This window comes from Amia ocellicauda, chromosome 17 (assembly GCF_036373705.1).
Source record: "Amia ocellicauda isolate fAmiCal2 chromosome 17, fAmiCal2.hap1, whole genome shotgun sequence".
NCBI classification, from domain to species: domain Eukaryota; kingdom Metazoa; phylum Chordata; class Actinopteri; order Amiiformes; family Amiidae; genus Amia; species Amia ocellicauda.
This window is the reverse complement of record NC_089866.1, coordinates 14,239,339-14,256,677: the sequence shown is the minus strand read 5'-3', so window position 1 is coordinate 14,256,677 and position 17,339 is coordinate 14,239,339. Positions and strand designations below refer to the sequence as shown.

The following is a 17,339-nucleotide window of genomic DNA, read 5'->3' as shown; positions in this document are numbered from 1 at the left end:
GTTCCGCACACTATATACCGAGTGGTAAGCAATAGTTGTTTTTGCATAATGCAGTATATCTAGAGAGGTGCATGAGGCTTGTGGAGCAGTGCATAGGCCTCTGTCTGATATTGTGGATTGTATTTACGTGAACATAAACACGTGACGTCACATGAGCAACAGATGGGCCTGGCTGGGAAGCAGAATGCAAATATCTGTTATTATTTATTGCGTTTTTATTTCATCTGTGAAAAATGTAAATGTTGCTCCGGTTGTATTTTTTTTTCAGAATTGTGTGTTTAAATACAGTTTTACGTCAGGGCCATTTCTTTGCATGCTGTTGCTAGAGAGGCAGGGATATTTTTTGAAATCATACTCCATGTTTTTACTGTGACTTCTCTGTTCTGATATCTGATGGCTGTTACGAGCATAAGTGTTTGTTGTGTTTTGGTAACTAAACACTAAATATACCATTCACCCATCAGTATTGACTGTTTATGCATAACATTAGGCTTTGTTTTATCATGAATAATCTAGAATTATTTCTATAGATTGACATTTTCTATAGCTATTTTTACGGTTTGTTTCAATTTCAATACAATGTTAGGAAACAATCCCCTTTTTGATTATGCTTATGAAATTATATATATTTTACTTAACAATGTATACAAAAACTAGAAAGAATAAAGGAAATGATTAGTACTATTAAACACAACATATGATGAAGAATGGAGATGAGGGGAGGACTCAAAACATTTTCACCTTTTATGTATCAACATTTTATGGCTTTTCAAATTTAAGATGGTCTCAATTTTGTAATGTACTGTTGCATTTATTCTTGTAAAACAATATATATTGGTTTTGATGAGAATTTACACTTTATATGGATACAAAAATATAGTTATGAAAATAATGAGAATAATAATCTAGAGCTATTACAAAAAATGTTAATATGAATATAATGCTTACATTTCCAAGTGATTTATTCCAAATAAAAATATACAGAAAATGCAATTAAGTCCATCTGGTTTTACACATTTTATTTACAAAATTTATATTTTCAGTTGTTAATAAGCATTGTACATCCAAATTACTTTTCATTAGTTCACTGTTACTCCTTAATAAATTAAACACACATTAGTCTTATAAATCATAACAGATGTCTAGTCACCTATTGTGTCTTCAGTAAATAAAATAAAAGCATTACACCGACAAGCTTCTCAGTCTTGTGTTTTTTGTTTTTGGTAACCCATGATACAAATGAATATTCACAATTTTTAATTAATTAAAATTTCCAATAATGCAGAATTAAATAAATAAAGATACAATTATGAAGTGGCAAAACGTCTGGAAAAGAATGGCAAGAATGTCATGAACATAAGTTAGTCTTTTTGTTTTCAACATTCAACACTCAAAAAAGTAATGTGAAACTTTTTGCCCTTTGTCTAGAAGTACAAATGTAAAACCATTTTTAATGTATATAGATTAAATACAGTACACCTATTTCAAGTGGCATTTATGACAAGTTATGAAGGGATAAAATGCCCAGGTATAGCTTTGTCTATCAGATTTATTATATAGGCTATACAAACATTTTAAAAACTATAATACACACGTTTTTTAAAATAAAAATTCAACTGTCAATAAAAGTGGGGGAAAAAAGTTAAGAGCAGTGCCAAATACAATCCACAAATCATCTCAAATTTCTGTAAAATGGAAGACAATCTCTAGCTTTTTATGTTTTTTTAGGAAGAAATTAACATTATGGTTTTGTAGTCCAGATGCAATTTTTGGAATTCCTGACGATTTCTCAGCACCTGATTTAGTCTAGTCTGGATAGCAACCCAAAGCTCTTGATAAATCAGGTGTCCAGCTGAAGGATTGCAAAACACCATTATTAGAATTTCTCCCCCTTCTCTCCTCCTTTCTCATATTGCATGGTCAATCGCCTAATATACACTCCAGTATAGGCCTCTATAGGTATTGCAACCCTTGTTCAGGTGATTTATCCCAATAGGATCCTGCATGGGAACAGGATACTGATCCTGGTGCAAACTGTGAACTAGAGCAGGATCCTGGTGTAAATCTTATCAAGAGCATTATGGAAGATGTTACTGTATGTATCATCTGTAGTATGAACTAAAAGTAGGGTAATGGAAGACATTTTGAAACCCCAGAAATCTAATATAATGATGATGAATAATATTAATACATTTATAGTTATATTATTTTCAGACTTATAATACACACCTAATACATTTAAATCTTAAATCATACATAATAAGGATTGTAAAGGATCCTACAGGATCCTGTCACGATTTGTAACATGGGATTCAAGGAACTAGAACTGTTGTGTGTTTGTTGTCTGAATGCCGTTTTACAAACAATGCAGTAGTACATTAGTTTCCCTGGATAAGGGCATCTGTTAAGCACAAAATAACATGTTAAATGTGATTGGTTTTTAGTTTTTTTTTTATTATTCATTTGCCTTGATCTTCAAGGTTCTCAGTCTAGTATTGCTTATTTTGTTCACAAACCTGACAAACCTGGTTTTTTTTGGACTCCTGAGAGTTTCTGTATCCAGATTCCTGATAAAGATGTTGAGCTTTTATGACTGGAATAAAATAATATTCCTCACAGGGTTGTTACCAGGATCGCATTCTGGAACAGGATTTTGACCAGGATCCTGTTCTAAGAATCTTCTGTTATTTTAAGTTAACAAATACTTGTTAAATAATTTTCAGGATTTCTTCCAATTAATTCTCTCTATTCCACTATGAAATCTGTTTTGGAGAAAATTGATGGAATCGCATAATTCAAGGGGACTAAACATTGTAATTTTAAACAAACAAAATATATATATGTATATATATATTTTTAAAAATACATTGAACTAGCACAGTGTTTATATAACAAGAGGCTTCAAGAAATGCTCATTGTTTTTGATGCCAATTTCCTGCAATACTGCACTATTTGCTGTGGTCGTTACTAGCCTTATAAGCCACTCATAGCACTTTAAAGAATCAAATGCATTGCTATCAATTAAGTGTTCATACAGCATGTGTTTTTACAAATAGCAATACTGGTTGATAAAACAATGCTGGTTTCCTCTCAGTATCGAACAACCAGTGTGTTATGCAATGCAGTACAGCAGCTGTCAATGTCTCTTAATCACCAAAGACTCAAAATGACTCCACTCAATAGCTGTTAATGCAACACATAGTCTTCATGCGGTCACTTTGAATTATGAACTGTAATGTGTTTTTGCATGAATGGAGTTAACTTAAATATGTCTTTATTTACTAATTTCCCATAAAGTGTTAGCCCTGCATCCAGAGCAGCAAGACAAATCTCATGCAAGTCCAGATCATCAAACATTGCATTATGTATATGGAAAATAAGGACATTTTTTTAGTTTTTTCTGCAACATTGTACTTGTGGGTCAGGTTTTAAGTCTTCAGCTGAAGTGGATGAGCAGGGTAAAACCATTAAAATCTGGTGTGTAGAAAACAGTGATCAGGCAATAAGTACTCATGTGTCAAGATAACCAAAAGTTAATAGAAACTGCACAGAACTCTGTCTCAGTCTTGCAGGTGTGTTACTTTGTAAAACAACACAACACTTCATCTGTTTCTATTGAAATTGTAATTCTAAATGTCTCTACATTTGAAGAATCCTTGTCCATCTTAAACGACAATTCTGCCAACTCCGTTATGAAAATGTCAGAAGCTGACTTGGTGTTTTAAACAAAGCATTTAAAATCCTGTAGGTTCTTTTGGGAAATTTAGTCCATCTGCCCATACCTTAATCATAATGTTTCATGGTTTCCCACAGCTATACAAAATAAATGTGTTCCGCCTGGCCAAACAAATGCTTGATCGTCAAAACACAAGTACGATAGATGAGTAAAAATATCCAGTTGGTCACTTCACAAGATTCCTCTTTGGGTGCAAACTAAAAATAAGATGAATGATTTTGAACTTTACAGGGTCATATCTTCCTCCGGGATTGATGTAGATTTGGGATTTTGTCATGTGGTTTGGTATATTGTAGCTAGACCATTATCTTAATTTCATGCAAATTTGTGTCTTCTATTAATGGTTGAAGCACAGCACAAATGTATATTGTTAGTCAATTATGTTAAGTCATTAATGACTAATGATGTATTAGTCATGTTAATTAATATATTGACAGTTTAACAGTAGTATGGATGTGTGTATTTGGATCTACTATGGATATTTCCTATTGGAAATGAAGAAGCACATTAGCTTTGAGTCTGGCTGCCTAAAGCATTTACAAAGTAAATACTTCCTTGTGCCTTTTTATTCCACCTTCAGGATTGGAAAGTACTTGGCTTTTTTCCCTCCAGCATGATTGTTTTACAGAATTGGCCAAGTTTCTCTTAGAACTACCATTGCCATTCTAGTTAGTGTGGAGTAATGCTTAGGGTTCCAGACTCTGGAGCACAGCGTTGTGGGTTCAATCCTAAGTGTGGGCACTGCTGTTTTACCCTTGAGCAAGGTACTTTACCTAGATTGCTCCAGTAAATGCTTTATAAATGGGTAAAATGTAAAAAAAAATTAAAATGTGATGTGTTGTAACAATTGTAAGTCACCCTGGATAAAGGTGTCTGCTAAGAAATCAAGTAATAATAATAATATTAAGAGGCCAATCACTGTAGGTAGGTGGATACTATTGTTTTTGGTCAGATTTTTATGTTTTTTTAAATTAATTATAAATCCATATTATTTATGTTACAAATGAATGCTTTATCTGGTTTGGCAGACAAATTGTGTTAAAAATGGTTGTTTAAAAATTTACTAAAATCTTCTCCAGAACCATTTGTGGCATACATTGGACACTTATATCCTGTTTCCACAGGCCACGTTTGGGTTCCACTCTGTGTTGCCCAGCTGTTACCATACACCTAAACGTTGATTGCAGTGTTTCCACTCATTGTCGTGAGGTACAGCTGCCCTAGGAAGTGAAGTGAATGTGAGACACCAAAGGTCAAAATGCATTCTGGGACACAGCATTCTGGGATTTAGTGTTTAAAACTGTAGGCTGAAATACCTTAAACATTAAAATGCACTAAACTTTGGACTGAAACGTTACGATATCTAACAGTCTTATAGCAGATATTGAAAAGTAGAAACTGGGACATATTGAAAAAAATATTTATAAAACAAATGACATCACTTAAAAATATGATAGTGTTTGTTAGAAAATTAAGGATTACCACTATGCTAGTAGTAGTATACACTACTGATTAAAAGGGCACCAAATCCGTGTGCTTCTCTTTAATCCTATGAAAGCTGAGACTCTCCGCTTTCTAGCAATGTGAATTATTCTCTGATGTTCATTTTTTTGTTTTTATACCCCCCCCCCCCCACCCCCCAGATCAAAACAAAACCATCCACGTTTTGGTAGAAGCAACACGCACCCGAGAGCTCAAAATGTCAAGATGGAAAACTTTTTACAGTGTACTAACACACAATGATTTTACATAATTGCATCTGACCTTCTCTGTGTTTGATACAACATCAAATAATATATACTGGATTAATCGTTAGGTTGTTCTGAACAAAACAAGCCTATTTGCAAGGAAATCCGATTGAAACTGTGTGATCTGTGACTGTCTGAATGAGACATCCCCCCGGAGCAGACTGCGCGTTTACCCCCCCGGGCTCTGAATGACAGCAGTCGACACAGAGACTGTAAATCGGATGTGTTTGAGAATGAAACGGGCCAGTAGCCAAGAGAATAATCTTTCAAACAATGTGCGCATTGTAGGAATACAGTGTAACTTGTATGCACAGGAGCTGCGCGTAACACTGACAAATAATGCTTAAGAGGGTGTAGTAACACAGAATATAACTCTGAAATGTACATTATTTCTCAGTTTTTGCTAACTTAAACTTTTTAACCTCTGGCAGTTTACCGCTTACCTTTGTACCATTTCAGATTATTCACTGGACTTGAACCATAAATTTCAATAAAAAAATTGAAAAATGTGTTCTAAAACTTTTGACCAGTAGTGTACATATTGTTAGCAATAATGATGGTTTACAAATCTAAATATATATATATATATTCGCTTCTTCATGTGATTGATCACATAAAAACAAGCCTCTTTTTAATTGTTTAAAGGTTGTAAGAGAGTGTAAACAGGAGCTAAAAACCAGGACATTTAAAGTATTTTGAGAGAATTGACAAGACACCGGTACATTAAATTTAAATCCAGGAAGTATGGTCATCATAGTCTTTCATGTTTGCGTGTATTAGGGCTGGGCGATATGACTTAAAAAAAAATTATCTCTATTTTTAGAAGTTTGGGCGATACACGATATATATCTCTATTTCTTGTTTTTATCCAATCAAGCCACAAAATAAGACCAAAGACACACATATACATATACACAGTATGATTTACTGTCACATAACAACAATAACACAAGTAATAGTGATCACGCAACACATGCGCTGTAAAATGGTACAGATTCAGGAAGATTTACCACAGCTGGGTTTATAGTGGCGCATTAACATCTGCTAGACAGGGACATTTCTTTCTGACTGTCGCGTCTCGATTCTACTTACAAGTACAGCACGTTGTTAATACAAAATAGTTATAATAGTAATAATAATAATAATAATAATAATAATAATAATACAACTGTTGAACCACTTCACCATCTTAATAAAAAGAAAATTATACTTTCTGCATGTGTTTGCATTGCTTTCCAATTCATTAAAATGCAAACAAACGTTGATTAATTTTATACAAATGATATCAATCTAAATTAGCGGGGGTGGGGGTGCTTGCAGATCGAGTTTAGCCCGGCGGACCGTGTGCGCTTGTGCATTAAAGTATCTCTTGGTTATTGTGGTTATTGTGTGTCAGTTCACTCTCCTCATGTCTCTGTGTTTCTGATGCTCATTTCTTGCCGCATCCGACACGTGTGGAAGAACCGGGAAGAACGCAAAGCGTCCTAATGACGAAAAATACTGCCGTAAAGATTGCAATTTGCGACACCACGATATTAACGATATAGCATAATATGAAACGATAGACGTTTTTCTATCGTCATACGATATATATCGTCATATCGCACAGCCCTAGCGTGTATCTATACCAAAGACATTTAATGAATTTTGTCATGGCACTGTATTGCAGTCCGATGCAGTCCTTTCTCCAGCAGGATTTTCGCGATTTTTTCAAACCCTTTTAAGTCTCACTGGTCCAAGCAATTGATCCTGTGTGACACTTTCCCACCGGCACATTAATAACTGATCAAATTAATCATCTTCCCAAGGTAAACTCACAAGTTTCTACCACATGTCTCCCATCGAGAGTGGCCGCTATTAATGTAATTACAATTTCAAATTGCAGTTGCATTGGGTCTGGCTACGTAAGGGATGTAACCGTACGTGCCCCATACCAGTTTAGGTTGCAGCCGGTATGATGTATGAAACTGTGCCTCCTGAAACTAGTTTGGGCACTGGCGGAGGTGCACTTGGGCCATAGTGGAAATGCCCTGGACTCAAAAGGCCATGCTGAGGTGCACCTAAACGCGACTAGTGGAAACTGGGCATTAGACCCCGTTCATGCTTACTAGGGTGGCCCAGGGCTGATTTCGGATATCATATGCATTATTGATCAATATTACATTTATAATTCACATTTAAAAAAAAAAAAAAAAAAAAAATATATGATCTTAGCATTTTTATTTGAACTGGCAAGTGTTTGATACCCATGGAAAGAAACCACCCATTTATATCCTTATAAATGGCAGCATTCATATATCTATCGTCCCAGTTGCTACCTCTTAAAGCCTAAATTTTGAATTGTACAGTCGACTCATTTGCATGTAGAATTGAATAGCAAACAGCTGGCCATGTTTTAAAATGCATTGTTTTTAATGGAAACATGTTTCAGTTAAATCCACATAGCTTTAATGCATAATTGGATTAGTGAATAAAGTTACATGGTCCTGTTCACAATTTCACAATGCATTTTACACCTGATAGATAATTTCATAGTGCTGTCCACTACAGTAAAGTTCAGACTTCAATCAAATACTTGCATGTTTTTAATCAATATAAAGTCTACAAGCTACACACTTTAGTTCACCATAGAGTAGTTTGATCTGATCTCATTATTACTTATACATTTTTCTATGAAGATGTGAGCAAGTGAAATTCCTCAGTACATTTGAGGACATATGGCTACGCTATTTTTGGTTGCCTGTATTTTCTTTTCATTGCAGAGAACCAGCCTTTCCTTTGAAACTGCAGTTTGAAATTTGAGACTCTGGGTTTGTGGTTTGAGATGCATCATGCACTGACACATTTTGGCCGACCCAGGGCTCACTGCGTTCTCATGTACAGATAGGCCAGCCCTGGGACCCCTCATTTTTTGAGCATTCACATATAAGATAAGGTGGCCCAGGGCCGGCCTAAATCTCAAGTGTGAACAGTGTCTAATTAGATAAGCTTGCCCAATATCTTAGATTTAGAAATGTTCTAATTAATTCAAATGGTCAGGTCACATGGTTTGATGGGCAAATTGTGTCACAAAACAACTTCTCCAGAAACGTTAGAGCTACTGTGCTGACACTTTACATGCATGACACTGGTATGGTGCTCTATCAAGTTTGTTCTAGGTGACTTGCTACAATAACTGTGGTTTTTGTGGGCCAGTGAACTTTCACCAATAAAGTTTGTGGCTAACATTACATTTTCTGTCCGCTGAAACAAAGTAGAAACTTCACCTATAAATACAGTTTGAACCTGTTACAAGCTAAGTAAAGCCATGTATATAAGTAAAGCAATGCTAAAAGTGCTAAAATGCTCAAATGTATTTGTATTAAACATGGGTGCCATTTGTGCAAATCAAATTTTAACTTTGTTCTGTGTGAGGGTGTTAATATTCCTGAAGAATCTGGTCCTTAGGACTTTGCATAAACCTTGTTATAGCAGCCATTTTGGCTGTGGTTCCAACTTGTCAGTGTGGTGGATCTGAAATGGTGCTACAAATAGGTCTCCCCAAGGTCCTAAGACTCTTTCCACACCCCATTTGCAGTAATGCCTCTAATATGTATTGGACAATGCAATATATTTTCTAAACCACCCAATTTACACATTACTATATTTTATGCCATGCTTGCTGTGGTGTTGTTAGAATGCTTGGATTTGTTAAGGGTTGTAAATAATGTACTGTAACTTAACAGTTTTTAGTTTTTTGTTTTGTTTAGGAATATATTTTTAATTTTATGGATCATCCGTTATCTGCTTTGTTTCCTGTGATCCCATACTTCCTCTCTTCAAACCTAATATAGGATGGTTTAAGGTTTGTATATACAGCTCTGGAAAAAATTAAGAGACCATTGCAAAATCTGCATCTCTACATGTATGGCAGCCATTCCATTCCATTCATATTTTTATTTGTAATTTGGGAGAGATGTTGTCAGTAGTTTATAGAATAGAACAATAGATAGTTCATTTTACCAAAACGCATACCTATAAATAGTAAAACCAGAGAAACTGATAATTTTGCAGTGGTCTCTAATACCTCGTTTCCACTAGCCACGTTCAGGTGCACCTCCATGTGGCCGTGCTGTAACTGTGCACCTACACTTTGCTGGCAGCGTTTCCACTACATTGTCGTGGGTACAGCTGCCCTAGGAAGTGACTGAGACACGAAAGGTCAAAATGCATCCTGGGACACTCAGCACTCTGTTATTTAGTGTTTTAAACTGGAGGCTGAAATACCGCTAACATTAAAGTGCAATAAACTTTGGGCTAAACTGTTTTTACGATATCTAACACAGTCTTATAGTATAAGTTATACCAGATTTTCAAAAGTAGAAATCGGGACACATTGAAACAATATATAAAACAAATGATATCACTTAAAATTTAATCTAGTTTATTTTGTTTACCAGCGCATCATAAATAACCGTGTTACTTCTCCCTCTATCATGATTCAATTAATAGACAATATAGCTTAATTGAAGTATCCTAGATATTCTCCCTTATTATTTATCTGTGGGAGAATTAACTGCGTTGCATTATTAAATACAGTGCGCTGGGTTTAAATGTCCTATGTAGCCACTACACATCTATATCATGATATATACAGTATGACAGTCACAGCCAGTTTCTTAAGCAAAATGAATACATGTGTATATATAAATATGACTACAATACTCTGGGATCCATAACTTACTCGGAACAGTTTTTCCACAAATTCAGTGTTAGCATGTTTTCTCTGTATAGCTCCAGCTTTATCAATGTCGTAAAATAAAAGAATCATACATCAATAACATCGCAGGGCATCAACTTTAATTATGAATGGGATTCCTTTAAAAAAATACCTTTGACACTGTAATGAATGGATCAGTTGTATACATTGGGACATTTAATTTAAATCCAGCATGAATATTTCATATTTGCATATATTTATTAAAAAAAAAAAAAAAAAGGAATGCATTTCGTCACGGCACATTGTATTGCAGTACGATGCAGTCCTTTCTCCGGCAGGATTTTCGTGATCTTTTCAAACACTCTTAAATGTCTTTCTGCTCCAAGCAATTAACCCTGTGTGGCACTTTTCCAATGTGCATTAATAACTGCTCTAGATTAATCATTTTCCCAAGGTAAACACACATATTCCTTCTTTGGAGTTTCTACCACATCTCTCGCATCGAGAGTGGCTGCCATTACTGTAGTTACAGTACGTAACAATTTCCAAATGCAGTGGCGCTGCGTCAGGGACGTCACAGTACTGACCCGGATCAGTTTGGGACTCAGCTGATACAATGTACAAAACTGTGCCGCCTGAAACTAGTTCAGGCACAGGCAGAAGTGCAGCTCAGCCCTAGTGGAAACCCCCTGGCCCAGCACGGCCATGCTGAGGTGCAGCTAAACGTGGATATTGTTGCTTTTTGTGATGTTTAAACTCATACTTGGAAACTTAATGAAATCTGAGATTGCAACCAGTGCAGTGTAAGTGATTGTGCATTTCAAATGAATGAACACCTCCTTATGTATTTGTTGGAAATGTTTTGCAAAAACTATAAAGGTTTCTCATAAATACCATTTACTACCATCAAATTACCATCAGCCTACATTTCAACAGGGTAAGGTAGAAAGACTGTTGCATCAATTTCAGCACCTGTTCAAAGATTGCCAGGTTAACACCATTCTTGACTCTAAAGTCCCCTTTTTTGTAATTTTTTTGCTGTAATACAGCTTTGAGGTGGCTGTAATTCACTTAAAGCTTGGCATCAACCCATTGATGTGGAACTAAAATCAACACATTTTCCAGTATGGTTTTTGAGCTGCAGTACATGATACAAATTTCCCCTGGGTATATATCTATATGAATGTTAAAAGTTGCTCAGAGAAGAAAGTTGCATACAAATTTGGATTCTTCAATTGTTTTTTCACCTTCTCAATTTGGAATTTGCCAGTTAGTTTACTTGGCAAACCACTATAAATTCATGCTCGATATTGATGGATGAGACAAAATTTGTTTTCCCCAAAATATGCTGTCAAAGCCTCTGACTTTCTTTCATAATATGCTGTAACAGCTTTTATTATGAACTTGCAATCAAGTGAAAAGCCGCATGGAGTTGCTGATATGTGGAGAGTTGAGTATCACCCACCCTGGGCCGGTGGTGCACCTCCTCCTGGTTAAAGCCAGCTGTGTCGTAGCTGGTTCTTATGCCTGATCCAGATTAAGGGATGTATCCTTTGCACTAGACCCCCTTGTCTGTAGATTCAGCAGGGATTGCTTTCTGGACTATGCCAAGGGAAGTGCATCCGACTTTAATCTGTGTAATGAGACTAATACAGTCAGGAGTCTGCAATCACAACAATAACATTGATAAACAATTGGAAGTCTGATCCTGGTTTTCATTAGTGCAGAAGTTGTTATGCCACTATAGAGAGTACAAAGCGCCAACTCAAAAGTGTACAATTTGGATGGGTGCCAGTTTGACTTTCAGAACAACTGGACTGTGTACTCTGTGTACTGTGTGTCTAACTGTAGCTTTCCACTGCAGGCCCTGTATAAATATTTTCTCCAGTGCAGTAGAATAGTGAGTTGAAAGTTTATTAATGACGTTGGCAGCTACAGTAAATTCACAGGGTTTAAACAGACAAAGGGAACTTTTGTTGGACAGTTTTTATTTTTTGTAGAACTACATTTTAACATGGTATTCTGTTGTGAAAATGTAGTAAACTGATAAACTGATATAATTCTCTTGTATATACTTACACACACAATACAAATATTATTACAGAGCAGGCATCTTTGTAATGATTTGAGAAATCTGTGCTTTGTGCAGAACACACTTCCAAACATGAAAGGATATATAAAAAAAATAAATAAATAGCAAATCGCTAAACAGAAAATGATAATAAAATAAAATGTAAACCTATTACTTGTTTGCTTTAACAAAGTAGAAGCCAGACCCTTACTTGGCTCACATCACATCTGCCCCGAGCCGAACACACACGCGTTACAATCAATGCAAAGTAAGCTATGTACATTTATTATTATTATTATTAGTAGTAGTAGTAGTAGTAGTAGTAGTAGTATTACTATTATTATTAAATATTACTAGTAGTAATAAAGACAACAACAATAATCTGTACATTTTGAAAATGTTTTTATGTTTATTCACACAGCACAAGCCGACCATCCGATTAGTTTCATTCTTGTTGTTTTGTGGTGTAATTCTGACTAGTTTCTATACAGGTGCGCTCCTTGCAAAACTTATTATATCTCTTGAACAAGTATTTGTAAACATCTGTGGTTTTTTTGTATTTTAAAAAGAACATTCTGGCGATTCATATGAATATGATTTTTTAAGTGTTTATAAGCCAGGTTCATTCTGAAACTGGGTTTTGAAATTAAAAATGACATCTGTATAAGTTTAGTTTCTTTGCCAATGAACATTTCTGTATTCATTCAAAAAATAAACTAATTATAGAAGAATGAAAAACGTCAATGTCTTATGTTTCTTGTGATATATAGGCTTCATATTATGCTTATATGTATTTATGTAAAATTAAGTAATTTGCTGCGCTATGTTAAGTGCTCTGATGTTTTTGAGAGCACTAGGCCTGGCGCGTAGAGCTCCCCCTGTGGGCCTAGTGCTGTGAGGGTTAAAACGTGTATCGCGATTTGTTTAACATCTCAACCGACTTGAATCGTCACATTTTCATCGATTTTCAACCGGCTCGGAGTTGTTCGTTACATCCCTATATAACATACATCTAGGACATTATACACATCACATATAACATACAGCACAGGATTGTAATTACAGCTGCATTAGCACAGTTTGGCATTCAAATAGCAGGGCTTTCATTATATGGTTTTGTTGATTTTATAAATATTTTTCTATTTAGAAATAATTTAGTGCAACAATATATGTATTAGTTACTGCAAATCCATTTTTTTTTAATTCAGTTTATTTAGCACTGCACGTATATTACTGCATACTACCAGAGTACATTGCATTATGCAGCTATGTTTGTTAAAACGTATCTGCATACTAATTACAAGAAAATTCAGTTTAATTTGCATGTTACACTTTGTTATAAAAATAATTTAGCATGGTCTGGATCTAAAGCAAAACAGTTTTTGCAATATTTCCAGCTGAATAAAAACATACTCTGAATGAATAAGGCAAGTGTACCTAGCACCTAGCAAGATGTAGATATTTTACATCAGATTTTTTCCCACAATTAAATCTTGAAAACTCTGGCTGTCCAGAAACCAAATAACAACAGCCTGCACATTTTTATTATTAAGGCAACTATACAGCTGGTATTGATGTTACTTCCAGAAACATTGTTTGAAAATCCCTCCATGCTTATTTTTTTGTTTATTCTGAGCTCTAATCTGTAATTCTCTAAGAGTTCAGTGGCATCCATTCCTTCATACTATCAGTTAGCAGAAGGAGAGCACCCTGGGAAGCAATTTTGGGGTTTGGGAGTTCTGTGCATAAACATCCTGCATTACTAAACATTTCCAATTATATATATAAAATACACACTCTCATTAGTGAATATAATGTAATCACAACAGCCCTTTATGTGGGTATATACATACATATGTAGCTTTTACTATAATGTATTCATTCACTGTGAGAAACCTGAGAATTCTCCATGTCTGATGCTATTATTATTATGGCATCTAATGAACCACTAGGCGTGCCCTATATATGTGAGTTCCTATATAATATTAAAAAAAGCTCTTTCCTTTCCTTAGTTAAGCTTACCATACTTTCCTTAATGGCAACTCATAACTGAAGCATTATATTTTCCTGTAACTTTACAAACTTAAATCCAGAGATTTTCTCTGTATAAACTCTTCTGTATGAACACTGTCCACAACATCCACAAAACTGTAGTATATAATTTGACAATGCAAAAACAGTACATACTTATTACATAATACATACTAGACATTTCCTTACATTTGAAACCATCCAAATGCTTAGTAGTCTCTTAAGTAAAGTGTCCATAGTCAAAAACACATTTATGCTTTGATAGAAGGTGCACAGATTTGCTTTCTTGATCAAAATATTAAATTAAATTCTTGTCATTAAGTATACCATTCTGCATCTACTGTACCATTCAGTTGTTAATGCGTCACAAATAGGATTAACATCTGTTCATGTGTATGTGGATTGTATAATGTTAATGTATTATTAGCAACATACAGGTTGTGTTTGCCATGTGTGCTGAACGCTTATTCTTGGAAATGTAGACAAACAGTGTTGACCTTTATTTGTTTCCACACACCAGAAAGCGGTCTCACTTGTTTGCTTTTGTCATTGCTTGTTATGTTTTTTCTTTTTCGTTTTTCACACTCCACTATCAAAACAGCATTTGGTCAAAATCATATGATTTGGTCCATTGCAAACTGGAATTTACCTAAAGTATCAAGATTACTTTTTATTAGGTAGTTTTAGACAATGTATTTATTCAGGCATATTATTTCCCTGCAATGTTTAATGTTTGCTTTGTTTCCTATTTTCTAGGTGTACATTTCGTTTCCCCAGCACTGTCATTAAGATCCAGTTTACATCGTTATACCACAAAGAGGAGGTGAAGGAGGATGCCCCCTTATCTCCAGTGAGACCCTTATATGCCCAGATCTCTCCTCTTAAAATCAACATTCCTGATCCCGATTTCAGGAGCATGATAAGTCCATTGCCGTCTCCCACTGGCACCATCAGGTAAGAGTTGTGGGCTGTTGTGGTCTTGCCAAAATCCCCATTCGTACATCTTTTGAAATTAACCCTGGAAAAACCTTCATCCAAACTTTGTTATTCTTGTTTCACCAAATCACTTCTGTGAGTTTGGGTTTCATTCCTTTTTCTTCTCCTTTTGAAGCAGCGGTGTGGAGTAGTGGAAAGGAATTAGGGCTGGGCGATATGACTTAAAAATTATATCTCGATATTTTTAGAAGTTTAGGCGATGCACGATATATATCTCGATATTTCTTGTTTTTATCCAATCAAGCCACAAAATAAGACCAAAGACATTCAAACTACAAGTATTTCGTTAATCCTCCAGTAAGCAAAACTAACAAATACTACATGCAGGCCGTCATGGTAAATATATGCAGAATGCAACACATTACAGGGCAAGTGTTGTGTGATTACTATTACGTGTGTTATGTTGTTATGAGATATATACATATACACATATATATATACACATATATATATACGTATATATACATATATATATGTATATATGTGTATGTATATATGTGTATATATATATATGTGTATGTATATATATGTATGTATATATATATATATATGTATATGTGTATATATGTATGTATATATGTATATATATGTATGTATATATGTATATATATGTGTATGTATATGTATATATGTGTATATATATGTGTATATATATGTATATGTATATGTATGTATATATATATGTATGTATGTATGTATGTATATATGTATATATATATGTGTATATGTATATATGTGTGTATATATATATATGTGTGTATGTATGTGTATATATATATATATTTAAAAATAGCTGACGTTACAATAGTTTTAATAAATCTTAAATGCGGGTGCCTTATCCCAGGGATTTTATAGAGAAAAAGTGAACATCGTAATGCTTACGCGTTTCGACTTCTCTTCCTCAGAGCGCATGTACACACACAGCATGATTTACTGTCACACGACAACAATAACACAAGTCATGTGATCACGGAACACATGCGCTGTAAGGTCCAGATTCAGGCAGATTTAGCACAGCCGGGTCTATAGCGGCGCATTAACATCTGCTGGACAGAGACATTTCTCCTCCGACTGTCGCGTCTCGTCATCTACTTACAAGTACAGCACGTTGTTAATACAAAATAGTTATAATAATAATAATAATAATAATAATAATAATAATAATACAACTGTTGAACCACTTCACCATCTTAATAAAAAGAAAATTATACTTTCTGCATGTGTTTGCATTGCTTTCCAATTCATTAAAATGCAAACAAACGTTATTATTAATTTTATACAAATGATATCAGTCTAAATTAGCGGGGGTGGGGGTGCTTGCAGATCGAGTTCAGCCCGGCGACGAGAGCGGGGCGGACCGTGTGCGCCTGCGCATTAAAGCATCTCTTGGTTGTGCTGGTTATTGAGTCACTTCTCTCTCCTCATGTCTCTGTTTCTGATGCTCATTTCTTGCCGCATCCGACACGTGTGGAAGAACCGGGAAGAACGCAAAGCGTCCTAATGACGAAAAATACTGCCGTAAAGATTGCAATTTGCGACACCACGATATAAACGATATAATCTGAAACGATAGATGTTTTTCTATCGTCATACGATATACACTCACCTAAAGGATTATTAGGAACACCTGTTCAATTTCTCATTAATGCAATTATCTAACCAACCAATCACATGGCAGTTGCTTCAATGCATTTAGGGGTGTGGTCCTGGTCAAGACAATCTCCTGAACTCCAAACTGAATGTCTGAATGGGAAAGAAAGGTGAGTTATGCAATTTTGAGCGTGGCATGGTTGTTGGTGCCAGACGGGCCGGTCTGAGTATTTCACAATCTGCTCAGTTACTGGGATTTTCACGCACAACCATTTCTAGGGTTTACAAAGAATGGTCTGAAAAGGGAAAAACATCCAGTATGCGGCAGTCCTGTGGGCGAAAATGCCTTGTTGATGCTAGAGGTCAGAGGAGAATGGGCCGACTGATTCAAGCTGATAGAAGAGCAACTTTGACTGAAATAACCACTCGTTACAACCGAGGTATGCAGCAAAGCATTTGTGAAGCCAC

At 35.2% G+C, this 17,339-nt stretch overlaps 1 protein-coding gene across 2 annotated transcripts in view; it reads left to right on the top strand.

Annotated features, from left to right (window-relative positions):
• Nucleotides 1–17,339, top strand: part of foxk1 (forkhead box K1) — a 51,679-nt gene that overhangs the window by 1,925 nt on the left and 32,415 nt on the right. For both annotated transcript variants that reach the window (XM_066689128.1, XM_066689129.1), the window contains exon 2: nucleotides 15,042–15,239. In XM_066689128.1, the coding sequence (XP_066545225.1) occupies nucleotides 15,042–15,239 (198 nt within the window). The remainder of the gene's footprint in view (nucleotides 1–15,041; nucleotides 15,240–17,339) is intronic.